Source organism: Callithrix jacchus, chromosome X (genome assembly GCF_049354715.1).
Source record: "Callithrix jacchus isolate 240 chromosome X, calJac240_pri, whole genome shotgun sequence".
In the NCBI taxonomy this organism is placed as follows: Eukaryota; Metazoa; Chordata; class Mammalia; order Primates; family Cebidae; genus Callithrix; species Callithrix jacchus.
In genome coordinates this window covers 104,287,932-104,310,552 of record NC_133524.1, presented here as the reverse complement: position 1 = coordinate 104,310,552, position 22,621 = coordinate 104,287,932, and the positions used below count along the sequence as shown (strand labels likewise).

The following is a 22,621-nucleotide window of genomic DNA, read 5'->3' as shown; positions in this document are numbered from 1 at the left end:
ATTCTTGGGAAGAAGGGTAGGGCACATTCTAGATTTATATCTGCCTTGTCTGCTTTGACCTGTCCCTGGCTCACCGCTTGGGTCTTGGTTTCCTTGGAACACAAGAGTGTAAGCAATTTGAGGGTAGGGCTGTGTTTTACTTGCTTGGTTTTCCCTTGGCTTTCAGTCATACAGCCAATATTCAATAAAGGCTTCTTGGTAAGATGACTACTTTGGTCCCTTGTAAAGATTTTACAGTTCCATTCTGTGCTAGTTTTCCTTCTTAAGGTTTAAAAGTTGTTTTCCTTCCATTTTAACCACATGCGGTAAGTCTCATAGAGTGGTGGAGGTCCTGATAGACAGTGCTGTGTATATACATACGAATCAGTGAGAATGGGCATGCAGCCTGTTGGTATGTAAATGGTGCCTGTACACTACTGGGTTGGGGGTGAGGTGTATTTTAAACATCATCCCTCCAATCTGGTGTTATGTAAGTGATAACTATGATAGATTAACAACTGACACTAACTGAACATTCACGATGTATACTAAGCGTTATATCTGTGTAATCTCATTTAATATTTACACCAATTCTACGGAATGGATACTATTTTTATTTATTTATTTAGAGACGAGTCTCGCTCTATCACCCAGGCTGGAGTGCAGTGGCACGATCTCGGCTCACTGCAACCTTCACCTCCTGAGTTCAAGCAATTCTCCTGTCTCAGCCTCTCCAGTACCTGGGACTACAGGCTCACACCATCATACCCAGCTAATTTTTGTATTTTTAGCAGAGACGGGTTTCACCATATTGGTCAGGCTAGTCTTGAACTCCTGACCTCAAATGATCCACCCACCTCGGCCTCTCAAAGTGCTGGGGTTACAGGCGTGAGCCAGTAATAAAATGAAAATCCTATTTTCATTTTATAAAGAAGGAAATTGAGGCTTGGAAAAAATTAAGTAACTTGCCCAATACCTCACAATGAAGAGTAGAGCCTGAATTGTCTATGAAGAAAGAATTGTTAAGAACACTAAGTAACAAAACTAATGCTAAAGAAATTCTTCGAACACTTAGGAATTATCTATGAAGCAGAGGTAAATGTGAGCTCAGAACCTTTCCAAATTATCAAAAATGTCCATTTGACCTTCCTTCCTATTAGGTAGGAAAACCAACCATCCTAGTCCTGGGATACAAGACTGCCTGTGCTCAAACTGGAACAGTCCTAGGGAAACTGAGATGCTTCGGCACCATATTATTAGGGGACTCCACCTTGTTATTTGTATATGCTTCTAATTCTGGAAAACTTAGGCGGGAGATAGAATATTCTGGGCGAACGGCAGAAGTTTCCAATTTAAACATAGCATATGAAAAAGCTTCCTGGCCGGGTGCAGTGGCTCATGCCTGTAATTCGAGCACTTTGGGAGGCTGAGGCGGGCATATAACCTGAGCTCAGGAGTTCAAGACCAGCCTGGCCAACATGGCAAAACCCCATCTCTACTAAACATATAAAAATGAATGGCGCTTGGTGGCGTACTCCTGTTATCCCAGCTACCCAGGAGGCTGAGGCAGGAGAATCATGGGAACCCAGGGAGCAGAGGCTGCAATGAGCTGAGATTGCACCACTGCACTCCAGCCTGGGCGACAGAGCAAGACTTGCTCTCAAAAAAAAAAAAAAAAGCTTCCTTTTTTCCTTAGTTGACATTTGAAGAGCCTTCCTTAATTCTCTGAACCGTAAGGTATAACAAGCTGGAACTGGAGCTTTGGCAATATTTGTTGTGATTGTTGTTGCTATAACCTTAAATTTATTCTAAGATTTTACCCAAAACTTTTTAATCAGCTCTACTATACCTTTGGCCCCAGAGCATACCTGGCTAGTGTGGTCTGAAATACTCTGGATCCAAGTTACCTTCCGGCTCTAAAAAGCCTGGAATTCTACCTTTAAGCCTCTGACCTGGTCCAAACTGGTTCCCATGCATAGATGCTCAGAAAGTAATAAAATAGCAAACATTTCTAATTGCTTTATGTGTGCTAATTCATTTAATATCCTCTATTAATATGGTAACAAAGGGGAAGGATATACATTTGGAGATCAGGTTTTCAAGAAAAATTTGTGCAAAAAAACTATTTGTGCATCTCTCAGTGAGTCTGAGAACAAGTAATTTCATAATGTATATTCCTGGGCCTGGCTTCTGAGGAGGTGACCACTCACACGGTGTGATTTGAGTGGCTGCCTGCTGCAGTGCCTAAGTTCATAGCATTTAAGATCAGTTCTCTGTCCATGTAGGATCTAAAACTCCTCTCTCAGAGCACCGCTGGTATGCAGACCACACTGTGAGAAACCCTGTATTAGAGATTGCAACCCATTGTCAACTAATTTACCATTTGATTTTGAGGATGGAGTTACTTGCTGTAGAGCGGTTTTGGGTTTCTATGTGGTTAAGCCTGTCATTCTTTGCCTTTGTGATTTTTGCTTTTGGTATCAAGCTTCAAAAGTCCTTTCATAGCCCAAAGTAATTTAAAATAACTATTTCCTGAGTGTCTAGTGGTCTAACAAAGAATAGGCATTCTTGGATTAAGGGAAATTCTCCATTAAAAACACAAATGCATTTGCAAACTTAACATTCATGGTTTGGATACTTCATGAGAACTCTGACTTGTAAGAAACTGTCTTTTTGCTAAGGCACAGATGTGAATCACATATGCTAGGAGGCTAGTATGTGGAGACCAGTCCTTTCACCACCGAGTGAACTTGGTGCCCTATCCCACATCTACTAGTGTGTGTGTGTGTGTGTGTGTGTGTGTGTGAAAGAGAGAGATGTATTATATGTATCTATTGTACATAATACATATATAACAGTGGTAAAATATATATAACATACAATTTGCCATTTTAACCATTTTTAAGTGTATGATTCAGTGGCATTAGCTACATTCACAATGTTGTGCAACCCATCACCATTCCCAAAATTTTGTCATCATCCCAAACAAAAACTCTGTACCCATTAAACAATAACTCTCCATTTCCCCATTTCCACCTCCCACTACCCCCGGTAACCTCTATTCTATTTTCTGTCTCTATGGATTTGCCTATTTAGATATTTCATATAAATGGAACCATACAATATTTTGTGTTTGGCTTCTATCACTCAGCATGTTTTCAGAGTTCATCCATGTTGTAGCATGTATCAGTACTTCATTCTTTTTATGGCTGAATAAAATGCTATTGTATGGATATACCACTTTCGCTTATCTATTCATCTGTCAGTGGATACTTAGATTGTTTCCCTTTTTTGACTACTATGAAGAATGCTGCTATGAACACTGGTGTACAAGTATCTGTTCGAGTCCCTGCTTTCAGTTCTTTGGTGTATATACCTAGGAGTGGCATTGGCCGGCACCTACTTTCAACACAATTTTGTGGTCTACTGCTCGTAGTTCGCACATATGTAGGAACCTGTCATAAAATGAGCAAATGTCTCAGGGCATTCTTTGAGGAGAATGTTCCCTCTCTAAGCCAGCTGCTGGCACTAGTAATTACAATGAAAACGAAAGCTAGGAAGTTTAGTAAACTGATAGTGCTGCCTGGAAATAGACATTTTATGGAGAAAATGACATGCTTTGGAGATTGCATCCGTGAGTTAGAGACTGGGAAATGTTTTAGTGTGTATCTCTCATGAATGGCCAAGATCTGGTGTATCTTTTAAAAGAGGGAGAGTAACATATGACACCATTACTTGCCATTAACTACTTTGTATTATTTATCAGACCTCTGGTCATGGTGACAGCTCACTGGGAATAGGGTCCCATGGGACTGGAATGTGGCAAAGGCAAGTTTGGAGGAGAGAGGTAGAGAGATGGGGCAGGAGTCCATGGAAGCGCTAGCTTGAGCAGGCTGTTACAGCATGGGGACTGAACAGCATGAGAGTTCAAGAGGTCTGTTTGGAAGGTTCATGCTCTTAAAGAAAGGTGGGAAGCACAGAGCATGAATTTCATCTACTCCTCAGTTTCTGCCAGGAGTGGACCCATGTTAGTCCACACCTAGGTAAATAATGCTTTCCAGGGTGACCTTAGTTTTCTTCCCTGCCTAAAGAACAGGTTAACACTCCTGCTTATATTTACACTTGCAGATAAACTAACAAGCTCTCCATTCCAGGTAGAGTGTTGGCTCCTTTCCAGATTAGGTCCTGAATGCCAAGGAGTCTGGGTAAAATGGAGATGGATGTATAGGCCTCCTGGATGATGGAACCCTGCAGAGTTCTTGCCCCCACCTTGTGGGTTGGTTGGGAGGAATGAGGTTGGCCATGTTTGCACCTGGTGGTGGCTATTGCGCTATTTGCTTATCGTGATTCTGCTCCTACCTAAACTTTCTCCTCTTCTTATGTAAGGCATCCCTCAAGATAACTGTAAAGCTATAATCTGCCATAGCTGGTTGGGTTTACATAACAAATTGGTTGGTGTTGTGCAATAGCCTCTTGAGCCCTGGAGAAACCAATGTGCTAAGTTAGGACTAAAGCTTAGGTTCACTTGATGGGGTATTTTGTGTGCTCAGTGCACTCAAGGGAGAGCAGTCCATGACCACAGGGGTCAGAAAGATGACATTTCCTTTTAAATAAAGAGAGCAATAATGGCTCAAAACATAACTGTGCTGTCCCAAAGCTTGCAACAATGGGACAAGGCTTAGGCCATTGCTGTAGCACCACAGCTTTGGCAGAGAAGGCCCTCCGTAGAACCCCATGGGTTAGTAGGAGCCCCATGAAGGCCAGAAGGCTAGATTCCAGTTTCAGGGCAACCTAGGTGTGATAAAGAGTCAGGTCAGGGAAAATGTCTTTTGGAGGCCACTGTCTAAAATGCTGAAATCCAGCTTAACTAGAGTTGGAGTGGGGCTAAGATGGGATTCGTGAGAGTAGAAAGCAAGCTTTTCTCGATGCTATTCCAGGCAGGAGGGAATTTTATCAGCAGGCAAGGCAAGTTCATTTGTACCTTCTAGCTGAAAATTCCTGCCTCAAAGTAGCTGTGGCCCTTCTGGAAACTATAAGAGTCGTTAAGATCCCAGCCAGCACAGGAGACTGAATGGAAAGCTTCGAATTGTGCAGACACTAGCCCAAGGGAAAACAAGAGCTGGAAGCAAGCTTGATTAGTAATGACCCAGGCTCACCATTGGCCTTCCTCGCTTGAGAGCCACTTTCTTCAAATAGGTCCAGCCTGAAATCAGGCCCCTGCCTATGGACAGAGCACCATAGGGACCTTCCTATCCTTCCTTGAAGGAAGACTTTACTCACAGAATATCCTTGATTATTCAACCCACTTCCTCTAATCTCTTCAGGGGAGATGGAGAGCAGCTGCTCACGGCTTAGAGGTGTGGCCCGGATTCCCGCTCCGTGCTATCTAGGCTGGTGATTGGCTGGAGCTATCCCTAAGGAAGAAGAGAATGAGAAGTGAGAGGAAAGGAAGCAACTCCAAAGTCTCCTTCCTGGCTTACCCCCATCCCAAGATACCCCGCATTCAGTGCTGCCGTTTAGCCTCACTCCCAGACTAGGCTGGGCCTAGGCCAGCCCAAGGGCCCTGACTCATAACTAGCATAGTGTCTTATGTAAGACAGCCAGGTTACCGAGGCATCACACTGCTGCTTCTGCTTGCTCAGTGGTATGCTTCCCTGGGGACAGGCATTTGGAAGCATGCTGGGGGTCCAAGTCAAGCTCATCATACTTCCCAAGGAAAAGCCTACTCTCCTCAGTGTCAGGCAAGCATTCTGCTCAGAGGCAAATGCCAGGCCACAAAGCCTGCCCCTGCCCCACCCTCAGCCTCCGCATTCAGCAGTAAATGTAAACAGACAGGCAAGCTGGAGTGAACTTAGTTTGGCTTGAGGCATTTTGGAGGTGACAGGGAGGAACTTACTATCACCTGATAATGCGCTGCTAAAGAAACTGCATGGTGCACAGAGAGGCCCCAGAACAAGTTGCAGAAGTCCCTATTCATTTTGTATCTGCTTGTTGGTTCAGAAACTGTTGGTTGGGCTGGGGCAGGAGGGAATGGGGGACTCCAGGCTGACTGACACCAAGTGAAAGCGTTCACCGGAAGCTGGAGGGGCTTTACCGGAAGTTGGAGGAGCTGTTTAAAGGAAGGCCTTTCAAGAGCCAATTCCCAGTCCATGCTCCATGAAGTCTCAAAGTCCCCAGGTTGACCTGAATTCATAACGATTCTTAGCTCTCTGCCTGTACAGAAAATTATTTACCCACTTAGTGGAACTGAGTCCCCAGTGAAGTCAGTATTGCCGGATTCTATGACAGGTTTCTCTAATAAGGAATATGACTATCTACAGCACAGAATATCCCCATCAATTTAATATTCCACTAGCTCAAGGTTTGTGACTGAACCAATAGCTCCTCTTCTTCTCTTCGCTTGTCTTTGCCCCAGCTTGTCTCACATGTGTTGCCATCAGGCAAATGGCTCACAGACTGAGAGTAGGTGGGAATACAGCTCTCCACTCCAAGAAAGAGAGAAAGAAATAGGGAAATAAAGTCAAAAAGGTGGTGTGGGAATTACTAGCAGGCATGATTTGTATCCAAAGGTGACTCATTAGTCCTTGAACAACCTCAAGACTACCATCTCAGGGCTCAGAAGAGCTGGGCACCCCTAGTCCCCCAGATCACAGAATCCAGTGAAAATTGAGGGACCTGAGATGGAGATGCAGAATTTTCTTTTGTGGGACTCCTCCCAAGCTTCCAGCCCCTTGCTTCTCCCTATCCCCTCCGCCTTTTTGGTTCATAGGCTGTAGCAGTAAAAAAGAAACAAAGAAAACAAAACAAAGAAATAATAAGAAAAAGAACTGCTCAGTTTTAAGGCAACATAATCTACCTGCTTAGGTGCACAGAAAAATGAATGATGGCAGCACCTCATTCGGCCTTGTACCAAAGCGACCAGGTACTTCAATTAATCAATCCATCATTTATTGACCAAGGGCCTGCTATTTATTGAGTGCCGCCTGAGGATTTATTGAATGTCTATCTTGCTAAGCACTGTAAAGGACACAGTAGATGTCAGAGGCTAGGATCAGGGCTCTGAGGAGCTGACAGTATAGCAGGAAGGAGTGGAGCAGCTGCATCCAAGGCCAGCAGGAAACAAAGCACTGGTGTGGTTGCAGGCTTCTGAGAACAGAGTCCAGCCTCCTACTCCTTAAGGGAAAGGCCTTAAGCTTACTGCTCCCGGGGTCCACAGGTCTGGAGCTTAGATGGTGCCAAAGCAAACTAGGAAGGGAGAGTCTCTTTATGGCAGCGGCTTCCAGCAGGGCCTCAAAGAATGGGTTGGCTTTGGCACAGTGGGAAGCAGGGAGGCTTTCTGATTGGGAGAGGGAAGGAGAACCTTGCTAGTCCAGCAGGGCTCTTGATTAGGAAGGGGCTAGCCTGTGGTGGGGACACTTTGATTCCTTCTGGGCTGAAATGCAGAGTCACCATTGATTTAGGAAAAAGAGAGAAAGGCCCACTCTGGCCCTCCTTTCATTGCCCCTCTCTGATACAGGACAAGCCGTACCCTAGCACCCTCTCCTCAGGAACCTGGGCTAGCCCTGGGGAGGCAGAAGCCTTTGGGACCTGGGAGTAGGAAGGCACCTCCTCCTTATCCTGGAGAAAGCCCAACAGAACAAGGAGAGTTGAGCAGAGTAGAACCAGGATGTGCAGTGGAGGGTGGGCACCAAAGGAGCCTGGGAGCTGTGGCTTTCTATCTGTGCAGCTCTGGCTTCGGTCTCCACAAGGCCCCTTCTGAGGTGAGTAACAGAAGCAGGGGTGTGTCAAGATGCTACCATGAGAATATATAAACCATCCACCCAAGTCTCTCTGTAAAAACAATTGCTGATGGCCCTGCAAGGTGACATTTGTACCTTGTTTGCACCTTGGTCAAACCCTTCTTCCCAGGTAACCTATAAACGAAAGCCTCAGGGTAGGGTTGAGAAAGGTAAGAAACCTCAAGCTGATGGAACAGAGGTGGCAAAAGGAAACAGCCTCAGGTAAACTGGGGAAGAAAGATGTTGTTTATGGTTAATGTTCCATCCTTACTCTCTGGGGCCCTCTCCCCAGGTTAGTGTCTTGGACACACCTGTCCCCACATCCTTTCCCGCCAGTACTCTGGAGAATTCATGTTTAAGTTCATAAACAACTTCAGTCAATAACAAATATTCATTGCACACTTTCATTAGCCAGACTCAGTGGCAGGTACTGGGGATATAATAAGAAACACACAAGGCCGGGCGCAGTGGCTCACGCCTATAATCTCAGCACTTTGGGAGGCCAAGGCAGGTGGATCACGAGGTCAAGAGATCGAGACCATCCTGGTCAACATGGTGAAACCCCATCTCTACTAAACATACAAAAATTAGCTGAGCATGGTGGCATGCGCCTGTAGTCTCAGCTACTCGGGAGGCTGAGGCAGGAGAATTGCTTGAACCCAGGAGGCGGAGGTTGCAGTTAGCCGAGATTGCGCCATTGCACTCCAGTCTGGGGAACAAGAGCGAAACAACTCCGTCTTAAAAAAAAAAAAAAGAAACACACAAAAGCTGTCATGGAACAGTCAACAGAATGGGGGAGATAAGCAAATAGTCACGCTAATGAAGTATAGTTACAAACCAGATGCCAAGAGAGAAAAGAAATAGGCTTCCATCAAAGAGTATAACAAAGGGTCAGAAAACGCTTCCTGAAGAAGTTATATTTGAGCTAAAGAAATGAATCTCTAACGCTGAAATTCGAATCATCAGACCCAAGCCGAAGGTGATATTTTCGGACAGAAGACTTTCTGAGGAACCCCTAAAGTCGTACCATGTAGGTAGTTCTCATACCCCTGGAAATATCTCTAGGCCATGAGTAGCCGGCAGGTCCCAAAGGGGAGGACTGACAATGTTCTGACAAGAGGAAGAGATGAGTTTGAAGCCCATGGGGTAACTAGTATTTAATGTCATCCTTTGCTAAAAATAGTCCATGATAGTATGGAAATGTGTAAAGGCTAGCCCTGGGGACCAGTGATAAAGTGGGTATAGCCTGTGGAAAGGAAAATTTGTTTTTGTAAATTATTTACTGTAAAGGAAAAACAAACGGGGGTTGTCTGGGTTTTCTTTTCCCTTTGCAGGCTTCCTTCTGAGTTATGAATGCTTCTCATTGTACAGAGGCAATGGGGCACAGAGCTTCAGGCTGCACTCCTTTCTGGAGCCCAAGGTGTAAATTTTCTGGGCTGCAAATATCAGATATTTGTCCAGGCTAAAAATCAGCCTGAATGCAGAAGGGGATGGAGGCTAGACTTCCTTCTGGGAAGGACAAATAAATTAATCAAGGGGCCCCAAGGAGTGTTCATTTGAGAGAGGTAGCCCCTCTCTCAAATGGCCCACCGCAATGGCAAGGCAGGTGATAGCTAACAGCTCAGCGTGATCCAAGGGAATCCGATTGTGAAGGGTCAGGAAAAGGCCAACAAGACTTGTTTAGCCAACAGGAGGCAAATCTGGGACTTTAGGGACCTGTGGGGCTAAGATAAATGAACTAAGATTATTGATCTATGAGAAGTTTAAGGGTGGAGTAGAAGGTGGTAGAGAGCAAGAAGAGAGGTCAGTCTTGAAATACAAGAGAAGTACATGTGCAGGTTTTTTTTTTTTTTAAAAAAGCAAATATAAGAAAAGTCACAACTCAGAGACAGTGACTAGCTGTTTGCCAATCACACTGGGACAAGAACAAGAGGAAACAGGCCTACATTGTACCATGAAGAATTGAGATTAGATAGCAGAAAGAACTTCCTGACTGCAAGCATTCAGAGGAGCTGAACGAAATTACCAAGGGATGTTGTACTTAATTTATACATATGGGGAAGATGGTGATAGTAGTAATAAAGAATTGGATAAAAGTGTGAGAGTCCTGATTTTATAAGATCCATGGTCAGAAGTGGACAGACAGGTGGGGAAAGCAAAGGGATCAGGAGCAGGTGCTTATAAGAAAAAAGAAAGTGTATGTGTGAAAGGTGGAGGTATTTTCATGAAACTACTTTCATTATGAAAATGTCAATGAAATTTCTATTGGAGATAAGTCAGTAAAACTAGCCTACATTCTCCTGTAACTGGAATAGTGTGGGAGAATGGACCAAGGAGCTATTAGGGCCCCTTCTAGCATCCCTCAGCTCTGTTGTCTCCTGGATATATTAGTCTCAAGGGTGCCTCCCATCTTCTACATTCTAAGGATTTTAGAGCACACTTCTCTGCTGGGGCATTGGAGTAAGGCTGCCCACTCCAAGTACTTGTTGCTGAGGAGAATGTTTTCCTTTTCATGCACACAAACAAGATTAGACATAGGGTATACAAATTAAATATAAAGGGTACAGTTGCAAACAGCAAACCATGCAGGATCCCTGCCACAGGAAACTTACAATTTGGTGGTGAAGACAGACATCAAATAGTAATTACACAAATAACAACATCATTACAATTGATGGTAATGAGGGAAAAGTGCAGGAAGTCGGGAGAACACAGGCTAAGGGGACTTCACCCAGAATTAGAAAATCCACAAAAGAAAATTCATCATGTAAAGACCTGGGGCACTGCATGTGCCCTGCTGTGAGTGATTCTTGCCCAAAAATCAGTAGTGGAAAGGCAAAATGAACCCAGTCACTGCTAATGCCCTAAGATGTGGATTTTGAAGCTCCTCGGCTCACTGAAGCCCTGTCAGGAGCAGGGAAATTTTCTCACTGCCAAGATCAGGCAGGCTTGATTTAGGCGAGTAACTCTCTAAGGGTCATAATGACTCATCAGCTGAAACTTAGGATCTGGAAGACTGTGAAGAGCTCATCACCTGCCAAGTATACAGGATGGAGGTCAGTAAAGAGAAGAAAGAATTAATGCAGTGAAAATTGCACTTGAAATTGACCCCCAGCAGTGGCCATGTCTCCAAAATCCTGCACCCTCAGTATCCTCTTTAAATGTGGGAGGCTTTCCTGGTAAATTCTAGTATTAGCTGCAAAGGTGCACCCCAGGGCCTTTGAGCAGGAGCCTGGTCCTGGGGCACCAGGATCCTAGAGAGGTGAGATTCCACTCTGATTTTCCCTGTCCCTCTCTCAGAGGGTCAGGAAGTTCTAGGCCTTGTTAGGACCTAGGATGGGCTTCTCTGCCCTTAAAAGGCCCTGGAGAGGCCATCAAGAAGCAGAGGACATTAGCCAGTATGTGATCATGAAGTACAGGTGCTTCGTGTCTGATAGACAACCACTGACTGACTGTGACCTTGGCAAGTGACAACCTCTGTAGACCTCAGTTTCCTCCACTAGAAACTGGTGGTGATGTGGTTGAGAAAGTGAAGTGAGAGGACGCTTCTAGAAAGCACTGAGTGTCTCTTTATTAGCATTAGGCAAGTCAAATGTGGTACCACAACAAAACCTTATCTGGCTGGCCTTGCCTCCCTCTCTCATGAAATCCCAGCCTTCTTCTTTCTCTGTCACTCACATACCCTCTCCTGCCCAGAGCCAGATGACACCTGAAACCCAGTCTGGCAAGCTTTCTCCCTGTCAAGGCTTGCTCTCTCAACTTTCTTCATTCACATGCAGGTATAAATGACTGAGAACACTTCTGGTTTCCTTTCCATGGGGGTAGAGGGAAGAGGGGAGAGAGCGGGGAGCTGTGGAGAACTTTGAAAGTTTTACCAGAGAGCAAAACCTACAGAAAGCATGAAGGTGCATACTGGCATTGCTAGCAACTGGGGAAGATCTCAGAGGACAGTGGGCCCGGGGACAGTCTCTTCAAGCTCCTGAGCCTCTCTGCCTTCTCAGGGTTGGTGACTGACAACTTTTGCCTCCACATGCACCTTACATGGAGACGCAGAGGCTCAGAACTGGTAGGAGTTTTCTCAGCCATCTGCCTGACCCTCTCCTATTACAGATGAGGAAACTGAGGCCCAATGTGGGGTGGGTACCTGCTCCAAACCAAACAGCCAATTAGTGACCAGCTGCAAAGGGAAACCAGGTCTCCTGATTTTCTGATCCAATGATCTGACTTCTCATCTCTAGACGACTGTGCAACATCCCATCCCAGTAGGTACACAACATTTCCATGCCAGGGGACCAGCTTTGGGTACACCTGATGCCAAAAATGGTGTTTTTCTTAAATTTGATTTTGTTTAATGGAATTGACCAGCGGTTTGGGTGTTACGAAGCCCCAGCCCTGGAATCTTGCTTTTGCTCAGGCTGGGGCTGCATGCCACAGCCACAGTCATGCAAGGGGGACAGAAAGGCCTGCTGTTCGGATTGGAAAAGAAATCAGTTGCTGAAACATTGGTCTTTTTGAAAGTTCCAACCACAGGGGCTGGCTGGCAGAGCCGCCGTCTGGGCTCCCCCGGAGGATCCGGCCCTCCCCTTCAGTCTGGGAGTTAGTTTAGGAAGCTGGCCCGGTCTCTCGGCAGAAGATCCCGAGGGCAGTGCTTGCCCCAGGAGCTCCAGCCTTCCCTCAGGGCCTGGGAGCCCCTGAAGGCACTCAAGACCTTGAATTTCCTCCCACCCCCACAGCCGAGCCAGCCCAGGCTGGCCCTGAGGCTCCCCAAGCACTTTTTCTTCTGAGCCAGTTGTCCCGCCCTAGCCCAGGCAGCTACAGAGAGAGGGAGAGAGCACAAGCAAGAGAGGAGAGAGCCAGAGCTTGAGAGCACACTCTACTAAGAGAAAGGAGGGAAGCAACCCCAGCCAGGTAATCAAGGCTTGGGCAGCTGTGAGATGAAGGTGGAAAGGCTGGAGGAGCCCCAGCTCATGGAGGAACCCCAACTCGGGGAGGACCCAGAGCTTGGGGAGGAGGCACAGTTCCTGGAGGAGCTACAGCTCGAGGTGGTAGAAAGTGGGTCAGATTTGGATCCAGAAGATTTGGGTTCGAGTCCAGACTTTGCCACCAATCTGATGCTGGAACTTGAGTAAGTAACTCCTGCCCTTGTGTGGGCTGCTTTGCCTACTTACAAAATGGGGGAGGGGAGAGACAAGATGGTCTCTAGGGTCTCTTTCAACTCAGATATTCTGGAAAACTGTGTTTCTAAAATCTTGATATGTGAGGATGGGATGTATGGAAACTTGAATGAATAAGTCACTGAACCCCAGAATGTCAGAATGGCGTTGTGCAGAGAGAGGGAGTTCCCATAAACAAGACAAAAGAAAGAGCATGAGAAGGTAGTAAATGGGTAAGAGTCATGACCCCAAGAGGGGGTCCCGGCTGAACAGAACAATAGGGTCAATTTTCAAAACTCAAAGATGGGCCGGGCACAGTGGCTCACGCCTGTAATCTAGCACTTTAGGAGGCCAAGGCGAGCAGATCACCTGAGGTCAGGAGTTTGAGACCAGCCTGGCCAACATGATGAAACCCTGTCTCTACCAAAAAAAAAAAAATACAAAAAATTAGCCGGGCATGGTGGCCCATACCTGTAATCCCAGCTACTCGGGAGGCTGAGGAAGGAGAATCACTTTGACCCAGGAGGCAGAGGTTGCAGTGAACTGAGATCGCACCACTGCACTCCAGCCTGTGCAACAGAGCAACAGAGACTCCGTCTCAAAAAAAAAAAAAAAAAATCAAGGATGATGGACTTGGAATGGGTTAGTAATGAGAATCTGGGTGTTTGGAGGTGTCATTAATGTGCAGTTGTTAATAAGCTCCTCAACCACAGGTCTTCCAGTGAGCCCATCTGCCCTAAAACGTAAGCGCTGAATGCAGAATGCATTTCCTGAGTTCTCTACTTGTGTCTTTGCAGAAATTCTCTACTGAATTTTGAGGGAGTTTCAGATAGTGATGTCCAGATCTAAAAAGCGAGTCTACAAAGAGAGACTGGTCTGGCTTTCTTTCTAAAAACCTCCTTCCTTGGTAAATCCTCACTCTCACCAGACCTACAGTTGCATGACTCAGTGCAGGTCCCTTTGAGAATCTGACTGCTGCTATATACAGCTACTCTCCCCCAAATAATGCACAGAGGAACTACCGAAAGCCAATCTGCTTGGTGGGTGTTGGTATCTGGTACATTTCACTGCATTAAAATCCTGCCAAAATCGGTCATCCCTCTCTGGGTTACATGGTGAGAGTCTGTAAGCCATAGCAGGTGACGTCCCACTAACCAGAGAGTACCTTTTCAGGCCAGGTATGATATCTCAGTGCTCCTTATATCACAGATCATATACAATGTCATCTGCCAACCACATAATCACCAGTATCTCCACTGCTGGCAAAGTGTGATGGTGAGAGTGAGTAGACGAGGAGCCTTCCTCCACCTGTACAGACACCTGTCCACAGCCCTAGTGCACTCAGTACCGCACAGTCTCCTCCCTCTCTGCTAGCCTTCCTTCTTCTTGGTTCAGTTCATTCTTTCAACAATAATTTCTTGGGTGATTTCTGGCCACTCAGTTAATCTTTTGTTATTGTTTTGTTTGTTTGAGACAGAATCTTGCTTTGTCACCCAGGCTGGAGCGCAGCGGTGCAATCTGAGATCACTGCGGCCTCTACCTCCCGGGCTCAAGCAACCTCCTGAGTAGCTGGGACTGCAGGTGTGCACCACCACACCGGGCTAATTTTTCTGTATTTTTTTTGTAGAGATGGAGTTTCACCATGTTGCTCAGACTGGAAGTTAATCTTAATCAATTATAAATTCCTAAGGGAGGGGATCTTAGAATATCCTCAGGACAACGGTTTTCAAAGAACCCTTTGGGTCTTCCTTGGCGCCTTAGGGGCTGTGAGAAGGGGAAAGGAAAAGGGGAAAGAAAAGAGAGTTTGGGGCAGAAGGGCAGAGGCAAGGGTGAATATGAGGGAGGGAAGGAGAGGAGGAGAGTGTGTGGAGGACAAAAAGAAAAAGGAGAGGTAGATTGTGACACCACCCTCACCAAATACAGCCTATGTCTGGAAACAAGGTTGCAAATAAGAATTTATATATTCCTTTTAAGGTTTGTAGGGTTTTGGTCATGACCTGGCTTGTGTTTCTTCACCAGAGAATTTTCAAGCTAAGCTCCTCCTAACCAGAAGGCATCTCCAAGTGGGTGATGGATGCTCGGTGGGAGACCCACGGGCTGGGTGGGTGGAGCTCCTGGCCTCAACCCTGCCTCCCTGAATGCAATTCCACTCCTTTAAGGACTCTGTATCCAGAGAACCTGAGAGCTGCCACATTAGGCTGGGGAGTGGTGGCAGGGATGAGGGATGATTATCTGTTAAACAACAACAAAATATGTTGTCACAGAAAGACCTTAACTTCCCAGCTGCAAAAAGAATCTCTTCTAAAGCACTCCCAGAGGGTGGCCATGCCTCCTTGGCTCAAAGATGGTCTGCATACAAGCCGCTTCCCTTGTTGGTCAGTCCTGATTGTTAGACTGTCCGTCTGTTTAGTCAAAATCAGCACGCATCTTGCCTGCAGAATGCTTTGGTTCCTCCTTTCCTGTTCCCACTTGAGGCCTCTTTTGCCTCCTGAACACCTGGGAGCAGGCTCTAGGATGCGGGGAGTGGCCCTGGCTTCCCGGGGAAGACCGAGTTCCCAGTTGAGGGCACCACATGTTTCAAGGGGCCTATGTGAGCTCGGTGTGAACAGGGCGATCATCAGGTTACTGATGTGGGCATGGGACACTCTAACTGATGCAACCCCTGGGGCCAAGGCAGAGGAAGTCCACTCCACAGAGGACACTGGCCGACTTGAGTGAAGTCTAGTGTGGAATTCTCGGCAAGGGAAATAGCTCGAGGGAAGGAACACTTGATCAGGAATAAGGGCTCTGTGTTCTGTTGCAAACCCCAGCTTTGGCTGGGGTTGTCACCTGAAAGGAGAAAAATAATAACGGCCAGTGCCCTGGCCCTGAGAGGAAGGAGGGGGGGAGCCAGGCTCAGGACCGTATCCTGGCCTTTTGGAGCAGTCTAAAGCCCTGACGGCTTTACATTGGAGAAGGAAATAAAGCCGTGCTTGTTGGCGATGGGGACCATCTGTGTGCATTATACAGAGAGCACTGTTTCCCCAAGTGTGGTAAACATACGCTGGTGGTGTGCAAGATGATTTTAGGTGGTACGTGGACTAACTTTGTTTTTCTATTTTTATAGCTATTTATTTATTTAACATGTATTGGGAAAATATAGCTAACACACTCCATGATTTCAAAAAATATTATTTCTAAGGATGAGGCATTTTTGTAAAAAGAGAATCTGCTTAAAGTTAATTTACAGTAAATATAAAGTAAATAACAATAATCAGATACGACAAAAATCTTGACAAGTAACTGGAGTCAAGGACATGCTACTACACTGTGTGTTAGCAGACGTGTGGTAAGAGGGGCCAGAGGATATGTAACAGGAGCCATACAGTACGGTCTGAGATGGTCTTTTCCGTGTATACCTAGCTTCAAGTCCCCTTCTGACAGCCTTCTTCCAAGTGTAAGAACAACCTGCTATTTTTGTATCCCCAGTGTCCTGCTCTGCCCCATGACACTCAACACTCCAGATTAGCAGCAGGCTTTTCCCTTGGTTGATGGCATTGTCTCTACCACGCTCCTGGCAGACATGGGGAAATAGGCACTGGAGAATTGGTGGGTCTGTCCTCACCAGCCTCCATTGATTTCTCTTGGCATTGTTCATGGGCTTTATTCAACCCACATTAAGGGAGGTATTTCCAGGAAGCAAGTCAAGAGGTTACAATATTTCTTTGAATGCACAAAGCCACAGTAGGACAGGAAATCTGTCACTGTGGCAATTTCACATGGACTTGCTCTGATTTCCGGACAGATTCGGACAAAGTTTGGTGGAAAATGTGTACAAAATCGGACTATACATGAGGGTTCCCACTTCTACCAGGAGTTTGTGATAGGCTGTGTGTAAATACGTTTGGTCAACTTATTCCTCCCATTCCCTGTGATACAAAACATGATTATTAGTTCTGCTTCTTCCCAGGGCTCACCTTGTGGATTTCACGAAGATGATCCCTGGTGGGAAGCAGAAAGGCGATGAAGGTTCTGGGTCTGCCTTCTGGCTGGATTACACTCAGGAGCCTTGCATGTCTTTCCTATGTTGGCCAGTCCCTTGAACAATCTATAGCAAAAGCCTCAAACAGAGACAGTTGATCATCAGACCCCTCCAAGTAAGGAAATACCACAAAGTCCTTTTGTCATACATTCCAGTGTCTAACATCCTCTGCTCTCTGACATTATTCCTCCTAATTCTGTCCTCCAGCTTTCCTATGCTTAATACATTTAATTTGTTTAAATTGTTATCCTGTCCCTTTTCAGCCTTCTTTTCCAAATTAGCTAAATCCATTTTTTTAAAAAAGGAAAAAACTTTGAATTAGCTTGCATTTCTCCATCTTTTAGATACTGTTCAAGCCATGACCAAAGATTTCATTCTGTAACAGCTGAGATTGTGGCATAAAAGCTTTGGTCTTCAGCCAATCACCCCAATCCATCCTCTGATAAGTGACACACATTTGTAAGATGGCAGGTTAGGAAAGGAGCAAAATTAACCCATTTATGCCTAGTGTTCCATTATTGGAATGCTAAGCTTGTGAGAGTTATTTATATCCTACTGCTCAAGGTCATTGCCAAGGTCTGATTTTTAATGAAAAACAATTTGCAACCTCTGTTATAAATGGGTTAACTGTACTGCAGAGGACCCAATCACCTGCACTAACCTTCTGAGCTAGCTGTTTCACAGGAAACCGGAGATGTATAAGATTTCATTAGTGACCAATGACCATGGAATAGAGAAGGAAGATGACCTCATAGTTCCTACATGCTTCTTTCCTATTTAGAGCATCCCGGCTCATGCTTGTTCCTTAATGATTTAAATTGTGTGCTAGCGATTCATTGCAGCCTCTGCTGTTAGCTGCCTACCCACATAGCCCCATTCTTGTATCTAGGTAGAGTTTTGATTATTCCTATATTCATTATACACTTTGTGGATTATTCATAGCAATCACAAAATTGCAGGTTGCCCCCACCCACCTTCTAGCTAGTTTCTGGAACTCGGGGGTGCAGGATCACCTTGACACTAGTCCAAGTAGCACATAAAGAAAGTTCTTTCAAAAATAAATTACCCACTCACACATGGATTCCAAATCCAAGTGTGGCTGAGTTTCACATGGCTGGGGTAACATAGGACATGTGGCATAGATAATCCAAAATAAGAGATAATGTAGGTGAAAAATCATGTCTAGCTAGCTTTGAAATTGAACCACGGTGGGCCAGGTGCAGTGGCTCATGCTTGTAATCCCAGTGTTTGGGAGGCCGAGGTGAGCATATCATGAGGTCAAGAGTTCGAGACCAGCCTGGCCAGCATAGTGAAACCCCATCTCTACTAAAAATACAAAAAAAAAAAAAAAAATAGCTGGGTGTAGTGACACTTGCCTGTAATCCCAGCTACTCAGGAGATTGAGACAGGAGAATTGCTTGAACCTGGGAGGTGGAGGTTGCAGTGAGCCAAGATCACACCACTACACTCCAGCCTAGGCAAGAGAGTGAGACTCCATCAAGAAAGAAAGAAAGAGAGAGAGGAGAGAGAAGGATAGGGAGAAGAAGTGAAAGAAGGGGAGAGAGAGAAAGAGGAAGGAAGGGAGGGAGGGAGAGAGGAAGGGGGAGGGAGGGAGGGAAGGAAGAAGGAGGGAGGGAGGGACAGAAGAAGGAGGGAGGGAGGGACAGAAGAAGGAGGGAGGGAGGGAAGGAGGAAGGAAAGGAGAAAGGAAAGAAATTGCACCATGGTTCTAATTTTTTTAGTAGATCTACCTTCTTAATTATTTGGGCTGCTATGAAAATAAGCTTACCACCCCTGCAGTATACAGAAACTAGAAGAAACTGGAAGTAGGGAGAAGCTAAGCTGAGACCAAGCATTGCCACTGCTATTTCACAAAGTGGAAAATCCACCTAGAAATAATTGGGAGTTGATTCTCAAGCATACAGAAGTAATTTCTGTGTGTCTTTGGAATATGCCATATGCTTCTGTATGCTGTGGATTTGTCCATGAATACCTAAGGAACCTGCATAATGGTACCTAGTTTGACTTGGGGAGACAGATCCAAGGAGTTTCCAGGAAATCGATAGTTCCCTTCTTCCTCCTCACCGTAACCTGATGGCTGTATAACAATGCCTGGTCTGATCATCTGACCTGTGTGAGTCTGAAGGAGGTGGCGCAATTCATCTGAGGAAAATCACATCTGAGACAGGAAGGGGCATGGCAGCCTCTTCAGCCAAGGATTTATGCATCTGTCACAGGAGGGAAGTGTGAGCTGAGAAATGACTCCCAGAAGTGCTAGAATTGGAAGAAGCAGCACTGCTACCTATCATAGTCAGCAGTGTATTCATGAGGAATCTATGCTACCTCAGGAGGCCAGCATCCTGGCCCTTCCTCTTTTCTGAGGCCATCCTCCCTCCTCTCTCTTCTCTGGCTCAGCACGCACTTAAGAAAACAGAGCCAAGCTGTCCAGGTGCGCCCTGCCAGCGGTCAAGCAGTAGGTAAAGGGAAGGATAGGAGAGGCTTGTACTGCTCCTGGCCTAGCAGTTAGAGGCCCAGGGACAAGTCCCAGACCCTTGAACCAGCCACAGGCTTGCAGCTAATGCCATGTCACCATGATTGAAGCTAGTGGCAACCTGGGTGGATGGGGCTTCTCTGGTTCCTGCAGCCCACAGAGACCAGCAAATTCACTCAGTTGGGTTCTGTCTAGACAATTCTTGTTATCTTTGTGAACTGATTTTTACATTTTGGCTTGCTGTGCATATCTTGGCTATGGGATCTCTTGCTGAGCCTGGGACTGAGTCTTTTCTTCATGCTCCTTCTCCTCTGCAAGGCTGCCGGACAAGCTCCCTTGGCAACCCCATTAGGCTCCAGTGGTGTCTCTGGGGAATCTAAGCTGGGCAGCAGTGCTCCATCTTTAGGGCTCTCATGCATCCAGGTGCCTCCGAACCTCTCCAATGCAAAGGGACCCCAGTTGAAAAATCAAAACCTGTCTTCTTTGGGAGCACCCACTTACTGTTGTAGACAGGCTACGGGAAAGTCCATGCCTCCAGGCATACCTCTTTGTGCTTCCCTTCCTTGTTCTTTGTCTCCAGGGCAGGAGCTTGGCCAAGGAGGCAGGTCTCACAACTCACCACCCATAACAAAGAACTAATGACTGCTTTCACCATTCTCCTCTGGAAGCAAGGGGTGGATCATGCTAGGCCTTGAAGTTTAGCAGGGAAAGTGAATCCCACCCAGGCTCCAGACCTAGTCTCTCCTCATCAGCACATGGTCCCTGTATTATGTGGGAAAGGTTAATATGAATTCTGGGCAAATGCCTCAGTCTGGAGAGGAGATGGTATCTCACTTGTCATAAACCTAGCTGCCAAATCAGAACCATTTTCAGCTTGGATAGTGGAATCAGGCTCATCCCTCAGAAAACAGACAGTGAACTGTGTAGGCTTTGTTTTTGATACTACCTTTTCTCACTCCTTCTCCCTTCTAGCACAAGCTCCTTCATGCTACCCCCTGCTGCTGCTTAGGACTCTCAACTATAGGATGATAGCTCATGTTCCAAAAAGTTCCGCTCTCCTGCCTCTTAACCATGGCCTTGAGGCCTTGCTTTCTGCTAATGCTAATGTGATATGATGAATCCAGCTGAGGTGTAAACAGCTTGTAGTAGCTGAATGTGCTCTCCTTCCCAAGTTACAATTTTATTTAAACCTGGACCTTCAAAAAGAGTAAGCAAAGTGAGGATTGCAGGCTCAGCTCAGGCCAAGTAGAGTTGAGCTTTTGGGTAGTAGTGCCTTTGACCTTTATCCCCTCAAATTATACCATACAGGCAGCCACCCTGTCCATCTATGTGTAAGGCCATCCCTGGGAATGTGGTTGACTTAAGTAGAGGGAACTGAGAAAATGTTGGCTAGGTGAAGTCCCAGTTTAGCCTGCAGAGCAGTAGCTGAATTCTACCTAGGCCTCTGGTCCCTCCCCTGACCAGACAGGCAGGCACTTATGGAAGATCTGGGGAAGAAACTGGAAATCCTCTCTTGTCCGTACCTGACTCAGTTGACTTTTTAAATATCTGAGAACACAAGCATGAGGCAGTTACTTGTAATAGCAAAACCAGTCTCAATTAAAGGGAGAAACTCTAAACACTTACAACGTAAGGGTTACAGTCCTTCCGAATGGTCTGTTGCAAAGCTATTTTTGGCTCATTTGCTCTTCTTTCCTCTTTGAGTTCTGTTCCCCTCTAGGCCCCTCAGGAGCCTCTCTCCCTACCTCCTTCCCAGTGTCTGTACTCACACAGCTTACGCAGGGGAAGTAACCCCTCGCCAAGTGATTCTCTCATCCAACTCATTTTCCGAGATGGTCCCATTGCTCCCTTCCAGAAGAGCAGGGACAAAGACTGTCTGGGTCAACATAATGACCTCTTCCCCTCCACCCAAGCACACTGGAATCCCAAATGCTCTTGTTTCCTTCGAGCACAAATGGCTTTTTGCTGCTGATCCTCTGCTCTGGGTTACCCATTTCCTGCTCAGCCCTGGCACAGCAAACATGTCTCTGGAGCAGCTACCTCAGGGTAATTTGAGAAGTAGCTCTAGGCCACCACATGTGGAAAAGGAATCAGGGGAAGACACATGTGGAATAAGAATCTCCTAGAGAAAGATGTTGGGCTTTTGCAAATGGCTTTAATAATATAGAAATACCAGCATAATTTACTCTAAGGTGACTTTAAAATTATAATTCTATCCTCCCAGTTTCTGTGACTTTAACAAAATCCCTGACACTGTTCTGTCTGCCTCAGGGAGTCAGCTACTACCCATCTCCTGGCTATGTGAAAGTCTTGGGCACACATACCCCTGCCTCCAACTGGTACCTGCAGTATCTGATCAGTTTCTGCCTAGTCAGATGTGCCCTGTTGCTGAGCCTGTTTGGGTGGGGAGGATGGGAAAATTGGGCAAGTGCTTCAGGAGGGAGCTGTTCTCAGCCGCCCCCTCTCCCAACTCCCCAGCTCTCTCACCTTGTTCTGTCTCCTGTTTCTGGGCTCTAATCCTGGTCAGGTCCAATGCCCCTTGCCTGTGATGCTGGGTGTGCAGTTTTGCTCTCCGTCCTTGTCCTCGCTTTGCCGTCTTGCCTGCCACTTCCAGCATTCCTCCTCTGCTCAGCTTCTGGGTTGGTGTCAGGTTTCTACCTGCCTGGCCACTGAGCCCACCTGAGGATGTCTGGCCAATTCCTTTTGGCCTCTGCCTTCTCACCATGCCAGGGATGCTTATTCATGGAGGGGCTACAGGTGGAAGGTGCTGCTTCAGCAGACTCACTCTACAGAGCAACTGCTCCCCGCTCTGCCACACCACCAAAAAAACTAAGCTGGAAAGCCGGAGTATTGCCCATGTTCACTTAGCCCACAGCTTTGTTTAACCCGTTTCTGGATCCACATTTTTTTTACTATGTTGCTGTGTTGCCCAGGCTGGAGTGCAGTGGCTATTCACAGGTATAATCATAGCATATAATAGCATCAAACTCCTGGGCTCAAGCAATCCTCCTGCCTCAGCCTCCCAGATAGCTGGGACTATAGGTGCATGCCACCATGCCCCGTTTGGATCCACATTTTTAATAGGCCTTCCGGTACTGATTACCAAAGCTGTAACCCCACTCTAGGGTAACCAGAGAATGTAGGCCTGTTGTGGAGACACTCGATAAAACTGCTGAGTAAGTAACTCTGTCTGCCTTTT

At 46.2% G+C, this 22,621-nt stretch overlaps 1 protein-coding gene across 6 annotated transcripts in view; it reads left to right on the top strand.

Moving 5' to 3' along the window:
- Nucleotides 1-22,621, top strand: part of TSC22D3 (TSC22 domain family member 3) — a 65,682-nt gene that overhangs the window by 4,813 nt on the left and 38,248 nt on the right. Inside the window, exon 1 of one of the 6 annotated variants that reach the window (XM_035289544.3) lies at nt 12,386-12,882. The exons of the other annotated variants lie outside the window; for them this stretch is intronic. Coding sequence (XP_035145435.1) covers nt 12,692-12,882 — 191 coding nt within the window. The 5' untranslated portion in view covers nt 12,386-12,691. Of the gene's footprint in view, nt 1-12,385; nt 12,883-22,621 lie in introns of those variants that run through there. 6 annotated transcript variants of the gene reach the window in all.